The sequence below is a fragment of the Adiantum capillus-veneris genome, chromosome 12 (genome assembly GCF_014529385.1).
Source record: "Adiantum capillus-veneris isolate H3 chromosome 12, ASM1452938v2, whole genome shotgun sequence".
NCBI classification, from domain to species: Eukaryota; Viridiplantae; Streptophyta; class Polypodiopsida; order Polypodiales; family Pteridaceae; genus Adiantum; species Adiantum capillus-veneris.
The window spans coordinates 134850554-134875980 of record NC_140942.1 but is presented as its reverse complement, the minus strand read 5'-3'; the positions used below and the strand labels follow the sequence as shown (position 1 = coordinate 134875980).

At 44.8% G+C, this 25427-nt stretch overlaps 1 protein-coding gene across 3 annotated transcripts in view; it reads right to left on the bottom strand.

The window, feature by feature from the left end:
- Positions 1 to 671: 671 nt before the first annotated feature.
- LOC147446541 (uncharacterized) overlaps positions 672 to 25427 on the bottom strand; it is a 53049-nt gene continuing 28293 nt past the window's right edge. For all 3 annotated transcript variants that reach the window (XM_086525760.1, XM_086525758.1, XM_086525759.1), the window contains one exon: positions 672 to 1497. In XM_086525760.1, coding sequence (XP_086381886.1) covers positions 1241 to 1497 — 257 coding nt within the window. In that variant the 3' untranslated portion in view covers positions 672 to 1240. The remainder of the gene's footprint in view (positions 1498 to 25427) is intronic.

Here is a 25427-nt window from a genome sequence, read left to right as displayed (position 1 = left end):
GGTCAATGTTAAAATGTCAGAATTTGTATTTGATGTCGTGCTTGCTACATTGTGGTGCTTTGGGCAAAAGTGTAGTGTATCGTGGCTTAAATATAGCATAACATTATATAGGCTGGAGGTTTTCACGTTTACACATGTAATAGATATGCCCTCATTTGGCTCTACTTTTTCCTTTTTAAGTTGGCATGTTCAAACAACCACATAAAAGACAGCTCTCAAACTCCATAATAATTTGGTCAGGTTGATGTTGCAACTCACCTTCCAACTAACGGTGAGGATTCAGGAATCCTAGTCAAATGAAAATTCACCTTTGGAGAAGGAATTCCTCAACTATGGACAATGAACAATCAACTTATGAACAAGTGCACAAGGTTTTGAATCCACTGCAGCATTGAAAAATGTTGCATGTTAACAGTGAATATAAATAAGAGTTGGCCTTCAGGCCCCGAGGACTATAATATATTCATTTAAAGATACAGTAGTTGTGATGGATGATGCCATCACCAATTCTGAGAACTGATTACAGCTTAGGTAAATGGCAAATAACTGCAATACTTAACCCCTCCATACTTCGCTACCTCCACACAATGAGTTAGTTGAAAAACAAAAACAAAAACAAAAACAAAAAAGAAATGAAGTTGGCCAAACAAAATAAGGGGGTGGTGAGAATATCCATAGGCAATAGCTCCATAGTTCCATTTTTCCACTAATGTTACACTTCATTAACAGTTTTTCTCCATCAAAGTGCAATGGCTCATCAAAGAATAATCACATTATGAATGAATTATGAATAAGAAATAACCCTGCAGGCATCACCAATGCTGAGAACTAATTACAGGTTAATCGATGGCAAATAACTGCAGTACATTGGCTAAACCACGGTAGTATGCAGTGCTACCATTTGCAGCGCTACTTCCATGTACTGTGCTGTGTCCCAAAAAGAAAAAAGAAAAAAGAAAACTAGGTAGGTCCAAAAAAAAAAAAAGGGGGGGGGGGGTGAGGATGCATCCATTGGCCACTTCTTTGGTATATTTTGTCAATCATTCCATCTTTCCACCAATGTGTGCAACAGCTCATCAAAGAATGGTATTGTCATCATGATCTGCCTCTCCAGCTTGAGCAATGCTTCGACTTGATGTAAATCAAAAGACTGATTGGACTGCCTAGCAGCACAATAGAATCTATCAGATTTCATACAATTGCCTTGAAACTGGACCATTCCAGTGTATTTCTCCCTCTGCTACAAAGGAATATATCCATTGCAATGTTGCCCATTGCGAAGAGATCCCCTCCACCTGAAAGACCCTCTTGCAGCCTTCCATTTATTCTTGCTCGTCCACAGATTCCTTATGTGTTTATACAAAGCTGGAGCTGAGAAACACGCCAAGAGGAACAGCAAGATCGCTGCACATAAAAATATAACATTTTGAAACCCATATGTCATCTCTGGATTCCTCTGTTCGGTCCATGGAATGCCACCAACATTCATGCCAAAAGCTGTCCACAAGAATGGGGAATCAAAACACTAAGTCCATAAAAGAAAGGAGAAAAAACAGAAAATTTTATATACACGCCCAACTACAAAGACTCAACGTGACAACATATACAATTTTCTTTTACACAACCAACCGCATAAATAGATCTCAAACAAGTCTAAAGAAACAGCAGCACTCCCACCATAAAATTAAAAAAATCATCACATTTAAACTCATCCTACCATAAATATACATTCATTAACGCGAAACAAGCAGCATTCACGAGTTTCTCAGTCCATATAAAAAATGGCGAATACAAGTAAATATTTAAACTTTGTTCATTCATAAAGTTGGAAAGATTTGGACTTACAGAAAGGCAAATGGAGATTGGACAGACTGCAGGCCAAAAGTTTATCCCTGCAGAAGCCCATGAAGCTGGGTGCGTGAGACAGAGAGGGAGAGCCTAAAGGCTGTGTACTTCAAGGGCAAGAAGAACGTGATTGCAGATGCACTACCTCGCAAGCCACAAATATCATCACATCCGCGGTGACAATAGTGTTTCATCAGGACTCTGATGATACGAGTATGTTTCTCCAACTCTGACAAAGAGATTGGCATGGACCACCTTTCTAGAGAGAGAGAGAGAGAGAGAGAGAGAGTCTTTGACTAGCCCAACGAATGCAATGATCAATTGCGTCTATGACCTTGACGCAGAAACCCTAACCCTAAAACCCGTTACATACCACCCTCTACAATGATAACAAAAGCAAGAGAAATCAACGCTTCTTAACATTTACACAATGTTTCCCCAAAGTAAACCCCGCGAGTGATCATTCAGTCATGCACACACATGCAATGATGGCAGTGTGCTTATGTGAAAGGGATAAGCTAGCTACATACGCCTCCAGTTCGTCTAAAAAATCTGTCATATGGCCAATATCATGCATGGCCAATGCCTATAAAAGGACATCAGGATTCGGATCATGCTTGGATGCCGACCACACAGCCAAGATCATGTCATCAATTCATACGAAGTAAACAAAACTCTTGATTCATGTCTGCAATCCAAAAATTATAAGATTCGTTCCTAAGCCGTTGTTGCTTCTTGATCTGCTGGTATTCTCAAGTCCAACAATAACTCCTTGTTTCCGTGCTTGAGCTAGATCGTTCATTACATACCTTCATATGGTCATTAATAGTCTGAACTTACGAACTATAAGAGGGGATAAAACACTCAAAACAATTGCAAAAGCAAGGAACACAAGAAAACAAGGGCAAAAAAAACAAAAAATAACTAAATTGCTTTATTTGCTACTAAACAAATCTAGATGAACAAACCATTATTCACTTAAGAATGTTCTGTCACGTGCACATCTAACCTTATGTGTACGTGGACAAGCTACTTCATGACTAGGGTTGAGTTCAGTTCAGTTAGCCTAGCTTAGGAAGTGTTCTGGCACTTTTGTGAGTCTGCTCGCAGACCGTGCATGTCCAGGCACTTAAGAGTAGATGCATATCCTCTGGTTGCACACAGCATGATCATCAGATTAGCATCAGAATCCATCAGGAGCATTTTACAGTGCACAGAACCTATTTTCCCTATTTTAGCCATTTTTCACTTATTATTAATAAGTGACTGTTGGGAAACTGGGTAGGGCAATTTGACAAGCAAGTATATAAGAAAACTAGCGAGAAACGAGAAACTGACATTGAAACGGGTGTTGAGATCTCAAATGAGAAAACCAACCTACGTAGCATCTGCTATAATAGGGAGATCAAATTGTGACAACTTCTGATTGGGATCCATAAGAGTTGAGATAAATTTTCATTCGGTCATGCCAAATGTTTCCAGTTTTTCTTTCATATACCGCTCCTGAGAGAGGAAGATGCCCCCTCTGTCTGCCAAACTCCCAATCCAAGCAAATGATGAAGCAAGCCAAGATCTGTCATCTCAAACTCCTTTGCCAAGGTTGCCATAATAATGCGGATGTGCTCAACATGGCTACCTGTAATCACAAGATCGTCGACGTAGAGGATAATATCAGGACTATGCCCCATCCTCCGGGACACTCAAGGTGGAACCTTCATCGAGAGGCCAAGTCCCCGCAACTAGGAGCTCACAGGCTGGAAGGCTCATGTCCTGCTGACTTGAGTCCCCTTTGATGCGGCTCATGAAGGGCTCGTCCAGAAAACAGCCCGTGGTCACATACAGCTCGATGCACGCGGGAGCCTTCTTGGCACTGCACATTGAAAGATGAAGTTGAGTGCGAAAGTGTCTTTAGAATCATGTTGAGCGAACGAGGCTATTCGGGCCTTGAGCCCATATCTAAGAGGATTCTCTGGAACACTCTCAGGCCACTTTGGGCTAAGTTGTAAAATCGCCGAAAATGCCTCGGACCGGGGCCAGGTCGGGCCAAAAACTGCCCACCGCCGTTGGTCGCGAACGAGGAGCGCCTCGGGCGTGCGTTCATGAATGTGCATGGCTGATCTGAAAGAGGATGTCGAGGTCTCCGCGTGGAGTACCTAAACATCAAAATTGGAGAACCGGTCCACGTGTAGCACTGACGCTCGCCGAAGAGAACTGCCTACGGCCCCATGGAGCCCCGCATGCGAGCCGGGTGCCCCGAATCACCTGGGTCTGGAGTCCCATAAGTGTCACTAATCCTCCCTCACTGTAACTGTACAAGTCTGGTCAACAAAAGATCATCGAAAGGAGTGTCGTAGGAAAAAAGAATCAATCTTCTAGTACCACGCTCGAGGGGATTGCTTGAGGCCATAGAGGGCCTTGAGCAACCTACAACCCATGTCTGCAAAGTCTGGATCCTCTAACCCTGGAGGTTGTTCCACATAAACCTCCTCCTCTAGATCACCATTGACCTAGAAAAAGGCACCAAGGGCAAAAACAATCCGTATGGTCGCCATCCGTGTAGTCGGTGCAAAGGTCTCCTCGTAGTCTACACCGAGTTTTTGGGAAAGGCCTTTGGCAACTAGTCTTGTCTTGTGCTTGTCCAAAGGTTCAGATTTGTACTTGGTCCTGTAGACCCATTTGACACCAATCACTTTCCGCTTGGCGGGCCGCAAAACCAACACCCAAGTGTTGTTCTTCTTGATGGAATCAAGTTCTTTCTGCATAGCCAACTTCCACTTTGGTTGTGTAAGTGCCTCCTCAACTGTAAGAGGATCTCTATCCTTGATCACTGTAGACATCAAAGCGTAGTTCACATGCAGTAAAGGCTCATCCACCTCAGCAAGTCGAAGCCGCTGAGAGCATCGTGTGGTACCGGCTTCACGCCAATCGAGTGGAAAATCTAAAGTTGCTGAATCTCGCAACGTCTCCAATAGCCACTTTGGCAACTTGTCAGACTTTGCTGAATCTCGCAAAGTCTCCAACAACCACTTCGGCAACTTGTCAGGCTTGCTCCCCAGAGGAGGAGTTACTGGTATATCTGGCTCTAACTCGGCAATATGATGAGAACCACTGTCATCTGCATCATCGGGAATGGGTGCATGCTCCTCCGAAGCCTGAGAGACAGGAGTAGGAGAAGAGGGCTCATCAATGGGCAAATAAAAATCGAGGTCTCCAAGTATCCGGATTCGTCTTGGAAGGCTTGGGAGCAGAAGTCCCCCTCTGAAGGTAAGATCTCGTCGAAGACAACATCACGGATGAGTACAACATCCTTCTTCTTTGAATCATAAAGTCGATATCCCACGGAAAGAGAGTTGTAGCCGACAAAAAACAATCTCCTAGTCTGGGGGTCAAACTTCCCCCTTTGCTCCTTCGGTACATGGACATAAGCATCGCTCCCAAAAATCCGAAAATGGGAGATGTCGGGCTTCTTACCAAAATAGGCTTCAAATGGTGTCTTCTTACGAACTAAAGCAATTGGAGATCAGTTTATGGTGTGGACAGCCGTCACAACTGCCTCAACCCATAGGGACTTTGGTCAATCTCGATGCTCAAGCATGGTCCATACCATGTCTACCACTATCCTATTCTTCGCTCCACAACTCCATTCTCTGAAGGTGAATTGGTATTCACAAGCTCTCGCTTGGGTAGTCCGTAACAAACTGAATAAAAGCATTAGAAGTAAACTCCCCACCTTTGTCCGATAGAATGGTCTTCAACACTTGATTGTTTTCCTTCTCCACAAGAGTAATTCTTGAAGAGGCCAAATGCCTCGTGCTTGTGCAGTATAAAATATAACCAGGTAAAGCGGCTGAAATCATCAACCAATAACATGAAATAGAGAGCCTTGCCGAGGGAAGGGGTCGGCATAGGTCCACAAAGGTCGGTGTGAACCAACTCCAATACGGCAAGGGGTCGGCGTGTAGCAAGCCTCGGGATAGATTCTTGATGTTGCTCTATCGAATGCAAGTAATTCAATCTCCATGCTTACTCCCAACATCCGGTAAACCTGTAAGCATCTGCTCACGAAAAGCAAGCCGAAGAGTATCATTATTCAAATGACCAAACCTATAATGCCAAAGATCACCTCTAGGTATCCGAGTTGTTGAAGAAAGAGCATGGAGCCGATAGAGTCCGTTCTCTACCGAGCCCCCTCTGACCTCTTTGTCGGTTTGTTGATCCCGAAGAGATATCGAGTCCTTTGTCAAGATCACCTCCATGCTAAGCTTGCACACCTCGTGCACAGACATAAGATGAAATCCCAGCTTTGGAGCATAAAGTACCTTGGACATATGCATATCTCCTCTGCCGTCGAAAATGAGCTCCATGGAACCCTCGCTATGAATAGGAATTCCAGATTTTTCGCTGATGAAAATGGTACCACTGTCGTCGCATGTTGGACAAAAGATCCTTCAAAGGTATCATGTGCCGTGAGGCACCACTGTCAAGAATCCAATCACGACCATCTCGACCCGCAAGAGTCATCGTAGCCCCTAATGTCCTTGGAGAGTTCGTCAAGGGGAGAATCTCCAAATGAACAAAGGCCGGTGACTTAACCACTGCCGCAGAGGAAGTCCAAGCCTCTCCAACTCATTTACACTTCCTCCAATAATATACCTAGGTCCTAGATGAATCCAGGATAAGCCCAGATTCACCTTTGAAGGAAAGTGCAAGGTATAGACCCGTGGTAGTCACCCACAAGACAATATAACCATCAACTCCATCATGCATAGTATTCACTAAATACCACGACATCCCCACTAACGTCGTCAGTGCCAAATAGTGGGTGTAGAACTAGCTACTAACATATGCTCCCAAACACAACACACACCACACGCACACACACATGAGCATACATCAACACAAAGTTCAGCGTACTGAGTTTCTGTCAAGACTCCAGAGATCAAGGGCAATCTCAGCCATACTGAAGCCTAACACTAAAAGAAGCATTAAATCGAAAGAATTAGCACAAAAATGAGGTAGTTGATAGGACATACGCACCACAAAAGATAGAAAGAATTAGCACAATATCAACCGGTCGTAACTCGAACGAAAACTTCACAATGTGAACTCTGCATGTCCGCTATACGACTAACTTTATCCAATAATGTCTCTTCTCACCACAATTGTTGAAATGCCATTCCGCCTTCAAGGCTTCACGCTCAGCATTGCTCTTCTTGTCTTTGGTCTTGTTGCTTTTCTTCTTACCCTCCCTTTTGCTTCTTGTTGTTGTTGGAAGAACCGGTCAAGGCTTTGAAGCCTGACCTCTTCCTCGTTTTGAATTGCTCCTCCTGGACCAAAACCATTGGAGCTAGCTCGTCCCAAGTGATAGTATTCAGCCGGCCACTAGTAATCAAGGAAGATAGAAGTTGATGTACCGAGGAGGCAATTGGGCCAAAAGCTGAATGGCCATGTCCTCTGAACTGATAAGTTTTCCCATATGAAGTATCTCCTCCTGAAGCTCCTGCATTTTGTTGATGTGATCTTGCATGGCATCCAAGGTCCTCAACTGCACCTCGAGGGCTATCCGCTTCATTGGAGAAATTCGATCATTATGCCACCGTAGTACCTAGATCGGTAAAGATTGGCATGGTCTTAAGCAAAATGGCACTCCTGTTATGTCTTTTGCTAGCCATATTTTGCAGATTGGCATCCAGTTGCGCAAACCAGATGCCGAACGAAAGGAGGCTTTCCTTTTTGGGTTAGATAAGTACATCAAGTTCGATGTGCAAGTCTTCAACCCTACGGACTACAACACCACCGTGGCGATTTCTCTCGCCCAAGAAATGAAGCGCAACAAAGGCAATCCTAAGGAGGCCAAGTCATCTCAAAGTACCTCTCAGAATCCTTAGAACCCACCGAATGGTAAGAACAGTAAGACCATGTCAAAGTCGACGATGCGGAAGCGTAGAGACCAAGGGTAGAGAGAGAGAGAGAGAGAGAGAGAGAGAGAGAGAGAGAGAGTCTCCTGAACCCATCAACCTTGGCAATGAATAACTGAATGTGTTTACAATGGAGGCAAGGGGTTGCTTATATAGCAAGCCTAGTAAATTGCCCTACCCAAGACTTTGACAAATAAGTAAAATAAATACCTAAAAGCCAAACTAAATAACGGGATCACATTGGGCAGTTCACTTGAGATGCCTAAACTTTAACACCCTCTCTGCAGTTCATAGTGGACATCAATGGTGAGACCAAGTCGATGAAGAAGCTACCACGGACACCCCAATAGAAGGCCTTGAACTATTGGATACACCTCGGTGTTGCTCTCCTCAACTTTGTACCTGAAATTAATGCCATCTTGAGCATCGGTTCCCTTTGTAGAAACTTTTGAACTGGAGACCGTACTACGACCAATAATCCCCATTCGTGAACTGCGAACACATCACGTCCAATATATAAAATTCCAAGATAATGAACTGTTGGAACACATCCTGCCCATAATCTGACCAACAACAATGAATTGGCTAGCCCATCCATTGTCATGTGACACATACAACCCTATGTGTGTGGACAAGCTACAGTGTGTGGACAAGCTACAGCATAACAAGGTTCAGTCAGTCGAGTCAGTCTAGATTAGAAGTGATCTGGCACTTTTTGTGAGTCTATTCGTAGATCGTGCATGCCCACTGCCCAGTCATTTAGTGTAGATGCATTTAGTTGCACACAGCATGATCATCAGTATTCCCATCAGATTCCATTAGAATCAGTAAGTGGATTTTTCCACTGCATTTAGCCTATTTTCCCTATTTTTGACATTTTTCACTTATTAATTTAAGTGACTTCCCAACAAAAGTAGGTAGGGCAAATTGGATAAGAAAATATATAAGCAAACCAAAGCTAGCACTCTTGAGCACATGAGCAAGGAGCACAACAGGCCCTTTGGCAGCAGGTACTCCCTCTCTCTCAGCAAGAACCCCTCAAGCACCCATCGCCTTGGCGTTTCTTCCCTCCATCAGCACTAGCGTTTTTGTGCATCATCGCCAATCCCAAAGCATAGCAGATCAGGCTGCGATTTCCAGCATTAAGGACAGCAGATGAGCCCACAATTTCAGCCCTAAAACCAGCAGGCTCAGCGTTTTTGTCAACGATTTCAGCATCAAGAAAACGCAGCCAAGATCAGCATTTTTCAGCCCTAAAACCTGCATTTTTCAGCCACCCAAAACAGCGCCAGATTCAGCAGATTTTCGGCCATTAGAAGGTTGCAGATTTCAGCCCTTAGGTCATCATCGACATCACCGTCGTCGTCACCGACTTAGCCTCGAGTTGCATCAGTTTCCATGCATCATCATTGTACCACTTTGTGCAATCAATAGTAGACCACTCTCGCCGACAAGAGTGGGGCCTTCGAAGGAGGGTTTTACAACGTCTCTAGTGTCGTATCTCTCTTCTCTCTCTATCTCTCAGTTTCATACACTTGCACGCACAGTGTCCATTCACTTTGTTTGTGATCATAGCACTCTCTCATTAAGAACGGAAGGCTCTCCGTTCCATAAGAACTAAAAGGAACCTTGAGCACAGTTCGGAGCACTCATCTTGAGCAAAGTGCAAACATTCATTCCGTTGCACCTTACATTGGTATCAGAGCTTAGGCAGTGTTCTGTATCACTCAAGGAAAGAACCACAGAAATTTTTTTTTGCTTGTTGAGGTCGCACGAACCCAAGTTCGCTTGGGCGTGTCGATTCCTAATCGTGTTTTTGAAGAGTGACAGGAACCCAGGAAAGAAGGGCTTGTCCAGCCTCCCCTTGTGTCTCTTTTCACTCATTGAGAGCGGACCGTGCACTTAGCGGCCGGCCACTCGACGTGAGGTGGGAAAAAGCAACCTTGGTGTGAGCGCAAGGCTGCCAAGGGGTGCGGGAGTAGAGCCCGGGTGAAGAGAAGATCCTTCTCAAACACGGTTTGCAAGCAAAAGAAAACCTCAAGAACCTCAAGATCCTCAAGAACCCAAGAACCCAAGACCCTCAGGAACCCAAGTTCCTCGTGAACTTAAGAACCAAAGATCATAGTGCATGGTCGTCACCCGAAGCGGAATGGATACTTTGCATACAGGTGATGAGCATGAGAGAGGCGACGAAGAATTTTCTTCACCAGGAGATTTTTTCGACCCTCCCCCTTCGCCATCTACGCCACCAAGTGTCCCAACCCCTATGGAGGCCATGGTCAAGCAGATGTTGGACATGATAGCACAACAACAAGAAACAAATCGAGTTGTGTTGGCACAATTAGCAAGCAAAGCAGAACAACAAGAAGCTAAGGACCGCGAGCAAGAACAAAATCGCATTGCTTTAGAACGCGAGCGCGACGCACGAAAAGAACGAAAAGAACTAAGAAAGGAGGAAGCGGCAGCATGAAGCGTGGCCTAGGAGATCGAGCGTGAGGCTCAACGAGAGCTACGCACTCAAGAATTGATTCGACAAGTACTAGCCTCAAAGTCTGAACCACCCAAAGATCGTGGGAGTTCCTCAAGTGGCGCAAGCCACGATGCGGATTCCAACCATCCAATCACAGAGAAGTTGACTTTCAGTAAGTATGATGGTAAGATGGATGCTACGGTTATTCATTCTTGGTTGCATCAATTTAATGCTTATTTCACGACAACTAAGAAGACAAGAAATACCAAGGTTTTGACGGCAGCTATGTACTTCCCGGTGATACCATCAATTGGTACCACACATGGCAAGAGGCACAGCTAGCCACGCACCTAGAGGAAGCCGACGAATTCACGCCCCTTTCCTTCAATTGGGTTGATTTCCAAGACAAGCTCAAGCCGCGGTTTATGCCACCTCAGTACCTCGCACGATTGAAGGACGATTGGCGCGCTCTCAAGCAAACTGGTATGCCGGTTATGTGTTTTTCTAATCGTGTTTTTCAGCTAGGTACCCAATTACGCAATTCGGATGATAAACGCAAAGAGGCATTCCTTTTTGGATTGGACGAGTATATAAAGTACGATGTCGAGGTGCTCGATCCAATCGATCTCAACAAGGCGGTAGCGATTGCTCTTGCACAGGAGATGAAGCACAACAAGGGAAAGCCTAAGGAGAACAAGACTTCCACAAGTACCTCGCAAACTTCTCAGGACCCTCAGAACGGTAAGAATGGTAAGAATGGTAACTCTTCTAACCAATCTCCCAACAGTCTCTCAGAAAAGAATTCTTCCAATGAATCTAAGGGTAAGGCTAACACAATTGCTAAACCTAAGCTTACTCCAGATGAAAAGGTAGCACAAGGAATTGTAGAAGGATACATCACGTCGGAAGAGCAAAGCACTTATTCTGAGGAAGGTCGTTGTTTTCATTGTCACATTAAGGGCCACATAAAGAGAACATGTCCTAAGCTTGAATCGAATGAATCTAAAGAATCCACAAAACCCACTTCCTCTGTCAATGCAATTAATGATAACACGAGTGTGCAATTAATGATAACACGAGTGTGCCCCAAGTTTCTCTTGACCCTCCCATTGATGATTCTCTCATTAAATGTTATGGTCGTACGTCGGGACAGCGTTTTGTCATATTGTTTGACCCAGGTAGTATGCATGATGTGATCAGTCCCTCTCTTGTTGAGAGAGCCCGCCTCGAAGTTAGTCAGAAATCTCCTATCGAGGTCTCTGGCTTTCTTTCCGGTATGGGCGCTCTCATCACGGAGGAGTGCCTCGATGTGTTGTTTGCAATTCAAAAAGCCGCCTTCACTAGAAGATGTCACGTGACACATCCAACCCTATGTGTCCATGGACAAGCTACAACATGATCAGGGTTCAGTTCAGTCCAGTCAGTCTAGAATAGGAAGTGATCTGGCACTTTTGTGAGTCTATTCGTAGACCGTGCATGCCCAGTCACTTAGGGTGGGTTCAGACTAGGCAGCGGAAGAGAAATGCAAAGGGGCGTGGATTCTTCACGGCAAAACCTGATTGGCTAGATTTCAGGCACTCTTCCGCCGGGCCCTCCATTTTTCTTCTGACCCCCCCCCCCCCCCCTCCCTCGGAAGAGTTGATGGCCTCTCTCAACCCCCTTCACTTTTTCACTTTTCCTCCTCCACACTGTTCACACTAGGCGGCGGCAGATTTGCAAAGTCTTGTTTCTTCCGCCGCTTCAGTCAGAACACAGCCTTAGTGTAGATGCATATCCTCTGGTTGCACATAGCATGATCATCAGTATTCCCTTCAAAATCCATCAAATTCAGTTAGGGGATTTTTCCAAAGCATTTAGCCTATTTTCTCTATTTTTGACATTTTTCACTTATTATTTTTAAGTGACTTTCCGACGAAAGTAGGTAGGGCAATTTTTGCTAAGTTAATATATAAGCAAAACCCAAGTTAGCACTTTCTAGCAGAAGAGGCAGCTACCTTCCATAAGGACAAAAGGAACCCTTGAGCACAATTCGGAGCACTCATCTTGAGCAAAGCGCAAACAATCATTCCGCTGCACCTAACAGAAGATTGTTTGTCTCTCCTCTCTCAGGATGTGATATGATATTGGGCATTCGATGGTTTCGTGATGCTAACCATGTCATTGATTGGGAGGCTAATACCTTCACTCTCAATGCCAAAAGTGATTCTCCCATTGTCATTCATGGAGAGGACATTGTTCATTCTCCATCTCTCATTGCTAATATGCAGGACAAGATTCAACGGATTCATGAGAAGGAGACTTTCTCAGTCTCTTCTTCTCCAAAGCATGACACACAGGATTTGCATGATTGTGAGCAGCATGATGATTTGGATGATACAGATAAGCATGATGCTTTGCATGATCAAGATGTGATTTCTCACAAGCATGATGAGTTGCGTGAAGAAGATGTGATTGTTCACAAGGATGATGTGTTAGTTGATGCTTTTTCTAGCGAAGCTAACCTCGTTGCAGATTCGATCAATCACGAAGGATCGATCTTGGCTCTCGAGCCTAGGTCCAAAGAACCCTCACAGGAAGTATTATGTCTTCGCATAATTGATACGCACGCATTGTTCGAATGTTTCATTCTTTATCGTTTCCTGTATTTTAGTCAGCATCGTTATGTGATCCCTTTTCCTAGGCATGGCATATTGTATGTTGAGCACGTTTCTCTCATGGATGAGCACGAATGTATGCGGATTTCTCATGAAAAGCTCAAAAGTATGTATGTAAGGAAGTCACATTCCATGTCTCTTCCTTGGCATGACACAGTTTCCGAACGAGCACATGAAAGTATGAACACCAAGCGTGGGCATTTCCATTGTGTTTTGCCACAGTTGATTGCTCTAGATCATAAGAGAAAGATTCGATCTCATTGTTTGCATGTGTTTGATGAACGGGTTGTCACTCCGTCTCTATATTCATCTACATTGCATACACAGTCTTTAGCAAAGACAAGATTTTTTCCACTCACTTTACATGGAATGGGTATGTTCATGGTTTTGTGTTGGAAATGGTTTCAGGAATTTTCAGCCATGGACATTCTTGAAGATGGAAGAAGCATGACTCTCGACGAAGTTGAAGCATCGAAGGAGCCACAAAAGACTTTGTGTCGCTTTCGGCGCGGCCCAAAGAAGCAGGCATTGCAGACCTTTATGAAGGTCAAGTACCGCACAACCCACACATCGGAGTGGGCCGGCCAAGAGTCCCTTCCAGGATTCCGGATACTATTGGCGATCTCCCTCGACGCCATACAGTTCGGTACCAGTACCTCACTTTGAAAAAGAGGGGATGTCACGTGACACATCCAACCCTATGTGTCCGTGGACAAGCTACATCATAACAGGGTTCAGTCAGTCCAATCAGTCTAGATTAGAAGTGATCGGGCACTTTTTGTGAGTCTATTCATAGACCGTGCATGCCCAGTCACTCAATGTAGATGCATATCCTCTGGTTGCACATAGCATGATCATCAGTATTCCCATCAGATTCCATTAGAATTAGTTAGGGGATTTTTCCAGTGCATTTAGCCTATTTTCCCTATTTTTGACATTTTTCACTTATTAATTTAAGTGACTTCCCAACAAAAGTAGGTAGGGCAAATTGGGTAAGAAAATATATAAGCAAACCAAAGCTAGCACTCTTGGGCAGATGAGCAAGGATCACAACAGGCCCTTTGGCAGCAGGTACTCCCTCTCTCTCAGCAAGAACCCCTCAAGCACCCATCACCTTGGCGTTTCTCCCCTCCATCAGCACTAGCGTTTTTGTGTATCATCGCCAACCCCAAAGCATAGCAGATCAGGCTGCCATTTCCAGTATTAAGGACAGCAGATGAGCCCACGATTTCAACCCTAAAACCAATAGCCTCAGCATTTTTGTCAACGATTTCAGCATCAAGAAAATGCAGCCAAGATCAGCGTTTTTCAGCCCTAAAACCTGCATTTTTCAGCCACCCAAAACAGCCCCAGATTCAACAAATTTTCAGCCATTAGAAGGTTGCAGATTTCAGCCCTTAGGTCATCATCGACATCACCGTCGTCGTCACCGACTTAGCCTCGAGTTGCATCAGTTTCCATGCATCATCATTGTACCACTTTGTGCAATCAATAGTAGACCACTCTCGCCGATGAGAGTGGGGCCTTAGGAGGAGGATTTTACAACGTCTCTGGTGTCGTATCTCTCTTCTCTCTCTATCTCTCAGTTTCATACACTTGCACGCACAGTGTCCATTCACTTTGTTTGTGATCATAGCACTCTCTCATTAAGAACGGAAGGCTCTCCCTTCCATAAGAACTAAAAGGAACCTTGAGCACAATTCGGAGCACTCATCTTGAGCAAAGCGCAAACATTCATTCCGCTGCACCTTACATCCATAGTGTTTTAGACGTCTGATTGGTTGCCTGTCACATGCATGTGCATTGAACTCCGACCTACGGGTCCAAACACCAATAACTTGAACTCCAACACAAGGGTCAAATTCATTATAGGGAGCATGTGGTTGCCCCTCTCTGCCACTCACAAGCCTCTCTCTAGTTGAAGCTAGCGGTGACACGTGTCTTGTGACTAGAAATCTGACGTTGAGGCCGTGCCATGCCGATCTCCTCTGTCAAATCTTTATTACCATAATCTTTGTCCAACTTGCCTTTGTCCTTGTCTATCTATGAGTTCCTGCTTTTGCCTTTGGCTTCAGACTCTCGAGCCAAACAAAGCGTTGAATCACATTCATGACTTTGGTCGTACCTCTCAAATACCGAGGCAACTAACTAAGTATTGGTATTGTCATCCTTGTCCAACTGACCTTTGCCGCTATCCTTCAGCGAACTCCTCCATTTGCTTTTGTCTTCACAAACTCGAGCCAAACAATTTGTCGGGTTCCTTGAGAATTGAGCCGATGCATAGGCCGCTACATAGATGGTTGACGATCCGTTATCCATAGCTTTTGGTTGTCTTTGGTCCATGTCGGCGCTCGAACAAGGGGAGGCCATTTTGAAATTGCAAGATCTGGTAATCGGGTACCTTCTCGCACTCCAAAAAACAGCCATAATCAAGGCACCGCAGGTCAAAACTTTGTCTCGCCCTCTCTTGATCGTTCCCATTTCTTCAACTCCCAAGCCACTCCTCCAAAGCATTGCACGGTTTTCTCTACGGTGGCCGACTTTAATCTGTCCTACACTACTGTCTCACAGCGTTACAAAACGCAGGAGGGCACGGGGAATTCATGCTGCCAGCGTCTCAGAACGCAAGGGACAAAGGGGGTTGTTGTTGACTGGCGACGTTTCAAAACGCGCAGGGAAGGGAGGCGCTGCCTGGCACAACGTTCTAAAACGTTGTCAAGAGGGGAGACTGCAACTGTGCTAGCAGGTGCGTTTCAAAACGCACGCAGTGGATGGGGGGAAACCGGCACCGGCTGGGTAGCATTTTGGAAACGCTGGCGAGGGATAAATTGGTAGCGTTTTAAAACGCTTGGGTCAAAAGCGGCGCCGAGAGTGAGCAAAACGCCCAACGTTTTGAGATGCCACCGAGGATGGACGCTGACACGCATGGGTTCTTCTTCTCAAGCGGGTGCTCTCCTCCACGCCAAGGGCTTCAAGGAGCTCACTGCTCAGATACCATGTCATAGTCGACGATGCAAAAGCGTAGAGACCAAGGGGAGTGTGTCACGTGCACATGTAACCCTATGTGTACGTGGATAAGCTACTTCATGACAAGGGTTCAGTTCAGTTAGCTTAGGAAGTGTTCTGGCACTTTTGTGAATCTATTCGCAGACCGTACATGTCCAAGCACTTAGAGTAGATGCATATCCTCTGGTTGCACACAGCATGATCATCAGATTACCATCAAAACCCATCAGGAGCATTTTTACGGTGCACAGACTTACTTTCCCTATTTTAGCCATTTTTCACTTATTATTAATAAGTGACTTTGTTGGGAAACTGGGTAGGGCAATTTGATCAAGCAGGTATATAAGAAAAGCTAGCGCTAGTGTTTTCTGGCAGAAGAGGCAGTAGGGACCAAGTGTCCAACAGAGCATCTTCTGAGCCTTAAGCCATATGCCTCGCGCTATCAACTTTGCCCTTTCTGGTGTGCAGATGGAAATACCTGCTTGTTTCAAGCATGAATATTTGACAGATAGAGAATTTGGAGATGCATTTCAAGCTCTTAAATCCTCTACTCCGACTCCTGCAGAAATGAATATGTTTGCAGCTTACACCATTGTTGAAGACTTACTTTATTACATTAATCGCATTTGTGTTCCTCACAATGTGCCGTTAAGGAAGATTTTGATCCAAGAGCATCATGAAGTCCCTTTTGCTGCTTGTCCGCAACATATTTTTGGCCACAAATGCAGCAAGATGTTATCAAGTTTGTCAAAGCTTGTCATTCCTGTCAAACAATGAAGCCTTCTCGACCACTTCTTCAAGGTTTACTTCAACGACCAATGGTTGCGGCTCTTCAACGAATGGATGTGTCCATTCGCCTAAAGACGTGTTTATTCGCCTAAAGGATGTGTCTCTTTGTGAAGGGTCATACCTTTTCATATGTACCTGTTCGTCTCCTATATAAGGAGCCCTTGTATCACACTTTCAATCAATCAAACACAAAGTCTTATGAGTCTTGTTTATGAGTTCAATTTAAGTTTCCTAAATCTTAATCGTGAGTTTAAGTACTTAATTAAGGATTAGTACCTAAAATCCTAACAGATTCAGCCCTAGCTTTAGAGTTTTCAGTTTTCAGCATATAGGCAACGCAGAACAACCCCCAAACCTCGCAGACCTCACCTTCCCGCAGTAGATCCTCGCAGCACGGTCAGATCAGCCAGTGTTTGCAGATTCACCCTGCTATTCGCAGATTTCAGCCTGCACGTTTTCAGTGCATCGTCGTCGCAGTCGTCACCGACATAGAGTCAGAATTCAGCAGATACAAGATTTGCAGATTTCAGTCCCTAGCGTTTTCAGTTTTCAGCCCGTCTCGTCGTCATCGTCATCACCGACGACATCATCGGCAAGTCCATTGCATTTAGACCATTGTACGAGGATTGTGCAATCAATAGCATAGGCCTCTCTTGCCATAGAGAGTGGGGCCCTTGGAGGAGAGTTTGACAGCATTCTGGTGTCGTATTCTTCTCTCTCTATCTCTCAGTCTTAGCACCTTCATTCACAGTGTTCACCACTTTGTTTGTGCACTCTCTCACTAAAGGAACAGAAGGCTCTCCCTTCCGTAGTTAAAAGGAACCCTTGAGCACATTTCAGAGCACTCAGCTTCAGCAAAGTTCAACATTCACATCCGCTGCACCTAACATTGGTATCAGAGCTTTGGCAATGTTCTGTATCACTCAAGGAAAGAACCACAAGAATTTTTTTTGCTTGTTGCGGTCGCACGTAACCCAAGTCCACTTGGATGTGTAGATTCCTAATCGTGTCTTTGATTTTGAAGAGTGACAGGAAACCCAAGAAAGAAGGGCTTGTCCAACCTCCCCTTGTTTCTCTTTTCACTCATTGAGAGCGGACCGTGTACTTAGCGGCTGGCCAATCGACGTGAGGTGGGAAAAAGCAGCCTTGGTGTGAGCGCAAGGCCGCCAAGGGGTGCGCCCACGGGAAAGAGAAGAGCTCGAGTAAGAGAAGATCCGTCTCTAACACAGATTGCAAGCTAAACAAGAACTCAAGACCCTCAAGAACCCAAGAACCCAAGAATCACAAGGACCCAAGTTCCTCGTGAACTTAAGAACCCAAGACTTCAGTGTATGGTCATCACCCAAAGTGGAATGGATACTCGCATGGAGGTGGCGAAGAAGAATTTTCCCCACCAGGAGGTTTTTCCGACCCTCCCCCTTCCCCATCTACACCAAGGATTGCACCAAATCCTATGGAGGCCTTGGTCAAGACAATAATGGACATGATGATACGACAAGAAGTGCAACGCGCTGCCTTGGAGCGCGAGCACAAAGAAAGAAAAGCAAAATTGGATCGTGAACGCAAAGAACAAAAAGCAAAAGGAAAGGCCGACTTGGAGCGTGAGCGCGAGCAAGCGCGCTTGGCGGCCGAAGAGCAAAGGGCAGCCTTGGAGCGTGAGCGTGAGCGTGAGCACGCGCGCTTGGCGGCCGAAGAAAGAAGGGTAGCTATTGAGCTTGAGCGTGAGCAAGCACGCGAAGCCCAACGAGTAGCGACCGAAGATAGACGAGCGGCCTTGAAGTTAGAGCGTGAGGCGCAGAGAGACCAACACATGCAAGAGTTGGTCCTACAGGTACTCACCTCGAAACCCAAGCCGACCAAAGATGTTGGTGGTTCATTAAGTAGCAGAGACTCGAACTCCAACAACCCCGTCACAGAGAAGATCACGTTCAGTAAGTATGATGGTAAGATGGATGCTAGTGTTATTTATTCTTGGTTGCATCAATTTAATGCTTATTTTGCGACAACTAAGAAGACAGGGAATAACAAGGATTTGACGGCAACCATGTACCTTGCCGATGATGCCGTCAATTTGTACCACGCATGGCAAGAGGCCAGTTGGCCGCGCACCTAGAGGAAGCCGACGGAGACGCGCCCCTTTCCTTCAATTGGGCGGACTTCCAAGACAAGCTCGAGGCGCGGTTTATGCCACCACAGTATCTAGCACGGTTGAAAGACGATTGGCACAATCTCAAGCAAAATGGTTTGCCAGTTATGTTTTTCTCTGATCGTGTTTTGCAGCTCGGCACCCAATTACGCAAATTGGATGATGAGGGCAAAGAGGCTTTCATTTTCGAGTTGGACGACTATATCAGGTTTGATGTCGAAATCCTCGACCTCGTAGATCTCAACAAGGCGGTAGCGATTGCTCTCGCACAGGAGATGTAAGGTAAATCCGAAGCACAACAAGACTTCTCTAGGTACCACTCAGACTTCTCAGAACCCTCAGAACGATAAGAACGGTGAGAATGGTAACTCTTCTAACCAATCTTCCTCTAATCTCTCAGAAAAGAACTCACAAAATGAATATAAGGGTAAAGCTAACACAATTGCTAAACCTAAGCTCACTCCAAATGAAAAGGCAGAACAAGAAATTTTAGGAGGATACATCACGTCGAAAGAGCAAAGCATTTATTCTAAGGAAGGTCGATGTTATCATTGTCACATCAAGGGTCACATAAAAAGAACATGTCCTAAGCTTGACTCTGATGAATCTAAAGAACCCACAGAACCCACATCCTCTGTCAGTGCAATAAATGAGAACACCGGTGTGACCCAAGTTTCTCATGATCCTCCCATTGATGAGTCTCTCATTAAGTGTTATGGTCATGTGAAGGGTCAGCGTGTTGTCATATTGTTTGACCCACGCAGTATGCATGATGTGATTAGTGACACTCTTATTGAAAGAGCCCGCTTCGAGGTTAGCAAGACATCTCCTTTCGAGGTGCCGAGCTTCGCTCCCGGTATGGACTCTCTCATAACGCACGAGTGCTTTGTTCACTGTTCAACAAGCATCCTTCCGCATTTGTAGTCTCTCCTCTTTCAGGATGTGATATGCTTTTGGGCATTCGATGGTTTCGTGAGCATAACCCTCTCATTGGTTGGGTAGCTAATACTTTCACTTTCAATGCCAAAAGTGACTCTCCCATTGTTATTCATGGGGAGGAAGTTGTTCATTCTTCATCTCTCATTTCTAATGTGCAAGCGAAGATTGAAAAGAATCAGGAGAAGGAGACTCTCTTAGTCTTGTCTTCCCGAAAGCACGACACATGATTTGCATGATAAAGATGTGATTATTCATAAGGATGATGATTTGCAGGATAATGATGTGATTGTTCACAAGGATAATGGTTTAGTTGATACTTTGTCTAGTGAAGCTAACCTCATTGCAAATTCGATCAATCACGAAGAACCGATCTTGGCTCTCGAGTCGAGGTCCCAAGAACCCCCACAGGAAGTATTATGTGTGCGCATGATTAGTCAGCACGCATTGTTCGAGTGTTTCATTCGTGATGGTTTCCTGTATTTTAGTCACCGTCCTTATGTGATCCCTTTTCATAGGCATGCCATATTGGCATATTGTACGATGAACATAATTCACTCATGAATGAGCACGGATGTATGTGGATTACTCATGAAAAGATGAAATGTTTGCATTCAAAAAAATTCACATTCCATGTCTCTTCCTTGGCATGACGCAGTATCTGCAAGAGCACAAGAAGGATTGAGCATCAAGCACCGGCATTTCCATTGTGATTTGCCACAGTTGATAGATTTAGATCAGAAAAACAAGTTTCGATTCCATTGTTTGCGTGTGTTTGATGAACGGTTTGGCACTCCGTCACTTTGTTTATCTGCATTGCATGCACAGTTAAAAGAAGACTATAATTTTTCCAGTCACTTTATGTGGAATGACTATGTTCATGTTTTTGTGCTGGAAGTGGTTTCAGGAATTTTTATCCTCGGAGATTCTAGAAGAAGGTAAGACGCATGACTATAGACGAAGTTGAAGCATTGAAGGAGCCACAGATGACTTTGTGTCGCTTTCGGCGCGGCCCAAAGAAGCAAGCGTTGCAAACCTTTATGAAGTTCAAGTATCGCATAACCCACGCATGACAGTGGGCCGGCGAAGAGTCCTTCCCAGGATTCCAGACGCTGTTGGCGATCTCCCTCGACGCCGTAGAGCTCGATACCAGTACCTCACTTTGAAAAGGAGGGGATGTCACGTGCACATCTAATCCTATGTGTACGTGGACAAGCTACTTCATGAGAAGGGTTCAGTTCAGTCAGCTTAGGAAGTGTTCTGGCACTTTTGTGAATCTGTTCATAGACCGTGCATATCCAGGCACTTAGAGTAGATGAATATCCTTTGGTTGCACACAGCATGATCATAAGATTACCATCAGAACCCATCAAGAGCAGTTTTACAGTGCACAGACCTATTTTTCCTACTTTAGCCATTTTTCACTTATTATTAATAAGTGACTTTGTTGGGAAACTGGGTAAGGCAATTTGACCAAGCAGGTATATAAGAAAAGCTAGCGCTAGTGTTTTTTGGTAGAAGAGGCAACAGGGACCAGGTGTCCAACAGAGTACCTTGACCGTGCATGTCCAGGCACTTAAGAGTAGATGCATATCCTCTGGTTACACACAGCATGATCATCAGATTACCATCAAAACCCATCAAGAGCATTTTTACAGTGCACAGACCTATTTTCCCTATTTTAGCCATTTTTTACTTATTATTAATAAGTGACTTTGTTGGGAAACTGGGTAGGGCAATTTGACCAAGCAGGTATATAAGAAAAGCTAGCGCTAATGTTTTCTGGCAGAAGAGGCAGCAGGGATGGACATGATGGCACAACAACAAGAAACGAATCGAGTTGCGTTGGCACAACTCGCAAGCAAAGCAGAACAACAAGAAGCTAAGGACCGCGAGCGCGACGAAAGATACGCAAGCATTGCCGCACAACAAGAAGCTAAGGACCGTGAGCGCACGATAGAAACGCAAGACTTGCCGCAGAACAAGCAGTTAAGGACCGTGAGCGCGACGAAAGAAACGCAAGACTTGCCGCACAACAAGAAGACAAACGCATTGCTTTAGAACGCAAACGCGACGCACGGAAAGAAAGAAAAGAACTAAGAAAGGAGGAAGCGACAACACGAAGCGCGGCCTTGGAGATCGAGCGAGAGGCTCAAAGAGAACTACGAACTCAAGAATTGGTTCAATAGATACTTGACTCGAAATCCGAACCACCCAAGGATCGTGGGAGTTCATCAAGTGACGCAAGCCACGATACAGATTCCAAGAACCCGATCACAGAGAAGTTGACTTTCAGTAAGTATGACGGTAAGATGGATGCTACGGTTATTCATTCTTGGTTGCATCAATTTAATGCTTATTTTGCGACAACTAAGAAGATAGGAAATAGCAAAGTTTTGATGGCAGCTATGTACCTTGCCGGTGATGCCAACAATTGGTACCACGCATGGCAAGAGGCACAGTTAGCCGCGCACCTAGAGGAAGCCGACGAATTCACGCCCCTCTTTTAGTTGGGCTGATTTCCAAGACAAGCTCAAGGCGTGGTTTATGCCACCTCGGTACCTCGCACGATTGAAGGACGATTGGCGCGCTCTCAAGCAAAATGGTATGCCGGTTATGTCTCTCTAATCGTGTTTTGTAGCTAGGTACCCAATTACGCAATTCGGATGATGAACGCAAAGAGGCATTCCTTTATGGATTGGACGAGTATATCAAGTACGATGTCGAGGTGCTCGATCCAATCGATCTCAACAAGGCGGTAGCGATTGCTCTCGCACAGGAGATGAAGCACAACAAGGGAAAGCCTAAGGAGAACAAGACATCCACAAGTACCTCGCAGACTTCTCAGAACCCTCAGAACGGTAAGAACGGTAAGAATGGTAAGAATGGTAATTCTTCTAGCCCTTCTTCCTCGGAAAAGAACTCTAACAATGAATCTAAGGGTAAAGCTAAAGCATGTTGCACCTGCAAAACCTAAGCTAACCCCTGATGAAAAAGCTTCACAAGGAATGTAGGAGGATACATCACGGCTGAAGAACAAGTGATTTATGCTAAAGAAGGTAGATGTTTTCAATGTCACGTCAAGGGTCACATTAAGAAGGCATGTCCTAAGACAGTCCCACCTAAAGAACAAAAGGCACCCACAGCAACCACAAGCACTATCACAAACCAACCTGCATCTTCTCCTGACTCTGACACACATTGATGAGTCTCTCATGAAGTGTTATGGTCATGTAAAAGTTCTGTTTTATCATATTGTTTGATCCAGGCAATATGCATGATGTGATTAGTCCCCCTCTTGTTGAGAGAGCCCGCCTTGAGGTTAGTGAGAAATCTCCTCTCGAGGTTTTTGGCTTCACTCTTGGTATGGACTCTCTCATCACGAAGGAGTGCCTGGATGTGATGTTTACCGTTCAACAAGCTTCTTTTCGTAGGAAATTTCTTGTGTCTCCTCTCTCAGGATGTGATATGATTTTGGGCATTAGATGGTTTCGTGAACTCAACGCTCTCATTGATTTTGAGGCTAACACTCTCACTTTACATGCTAAATTTGATTCCCCCCTCATCATTCGTGCTGAGGAGGGCTTGCATTCTTTGCCTCTCATCTCTTATGTGTAGGTATAACGTGAATTACGACGAGGAGCACAAGCGGCATTCATCTATGCTGCTCTAGTTTCCCAGAGCATTCAGGCTCCAGCTAAGTATTCGGAGTTGTTTACAAAGTTTAAACATCTCTTTTTGCAAGATGATCTTCCACCTCGTCTCCCACCCGAGCGGCCGGAGGACCATCGCATCGAGCTTATGGAGGGAGCACAGCCTGTCAATAAGGCTACCTACCGTTTGAACAAGACACAAGAGGAGGAGTTAGAGAGACAACTCACGGAGTTGGTGGCTAGAGGATTCATACGTCCTAGTGTAAGTCCTTTTGCTGCTCCTATTTTGTTCGTTTGCAAGAAGGATGTTTTGTCTCGTTTGTGTGTTGATTACAGGGCATTAAACAAGATGACCGTCAAGAACAAGTTTCCGATGCCTCGCATTAAGTATATCCTTGATAGGCTCAATGGGGCAAAGGTTTTCAACAAGGTCGATCTCAAAGGTGGATACCATCAGGTACGGGTATTCAAAGGCGACATTTTCAAGACCGCTTTTCGCACCAAGCGAGGGCAATGGGAGTATATTGTTATGCCTTTTGGATTGACAAGTGTCGTGGGTACGTTCAATCGTCTCATGGTAGGTCGTTTCGGCGATATGGTCGATGTATGTGTGTTCATCTTTTTAGATGATATTCTTTTTTTTTTTGCATAATGGGAACAACATGAAAGAGATGTTGAAAGGGTACTAACTCGTTTGGATAAGTGTCAGTGGTACATTGCAGCTAAGAAGTCAGAATTTTTTCTTGCTGAAGTCACTTATCTGGGTTATATCATTTCTGCAGAAGGCGTCAAGCTAAATCCCACGAAGGTGGAACAAGTTCATAATTGGGATTTGCCCAAAACTGCGTATGATATGCGTTCTTTTCTTGGTTTATGTCAAGCATATAGTTCGCACATAGAGAATTTTGCACGCATTGTTGCACCTATGACTGATGTTTTGAAAGGAGTAAAGACTCGCCGTCAGCGCGTAGACTTGCCCGAGGCAGCCATTGAGCCTTTCGTAGCTCTCAAGGTTGCGGTGACAGAAGCACCGTGTCTTATCCTTGCCTCTTGGGATGATCCCTTTGAGGTATGGACGGATGAGAGCAATGTTGCCATAGGCGTTGTGCTTCAGCAGCATGGTCGTCCGGTAGCTTTCCTTAGCCGGAAGCTCAATAGTGCGGAAAAGAATTATTCAGTTTATGATAAAGAACTTTTGTCTGTCATTCATTCTCTTAAGCATTGGAAGCATTTTTTGTATGGTAGAGAGTTTACAATACGCACAGATCATCAAGCCCTCAAATGGCTCCAGTCTATGCCTAGTGCACATTGGAGTGATTGCCAAGCGCGGTGGTCACAATGTTTTGAGCAATTTGGAGGTTTGATTGAGTATGTGCATGGAAAAGCTAACCCTGTTGCAGATACATTGAGTCGCAAAGGACAGATTTTGGCTCTTGAGTCAAGAACCACATTTTCTATTCAGGGTGAGTCTTTTGACAGCATGAAGAATCAGTATGCGGATTCCGAGTTTGGTAAGTATTGGTTGCAGGCTCTTGCTTCCCAAGGGCCCAGCAACTATCTCATTCATGATGGATTATTATTTTTTCATCAACGCTTATGTGTGTTGCCCTCTCTCAGGCCAACCATATTGCATGATGCACATGATTCTCTCACGGGTGGGCACAGGGAAATGAACACCACATTGGAAAAAATTGAACGATTTTTTTATTGGCTTAAAATGCGGAAAGATGTGTTTCGCTATGTCACACAGTGCACTATATGTCAAAAAGTAAAAGCTTCTTGGAGTAAGCAGCAAGGCCTCTTGCTTCCGCTGCCTATTCCCGATGGACCTTTTCAAGATATTTCTATGGATTTTGTGACTGACCTACCACCAAGTTTGCATTCAAGGAACACTCAATGTTTAACAATTGTTGATTGTTTCAGCAAATTTTGCATGTTGATTCCTTGTAAAGCCACAGTTACTGCACAAGATGTAGCACGGTTGTTCATTAAGCATTGCTACCCCCTCTG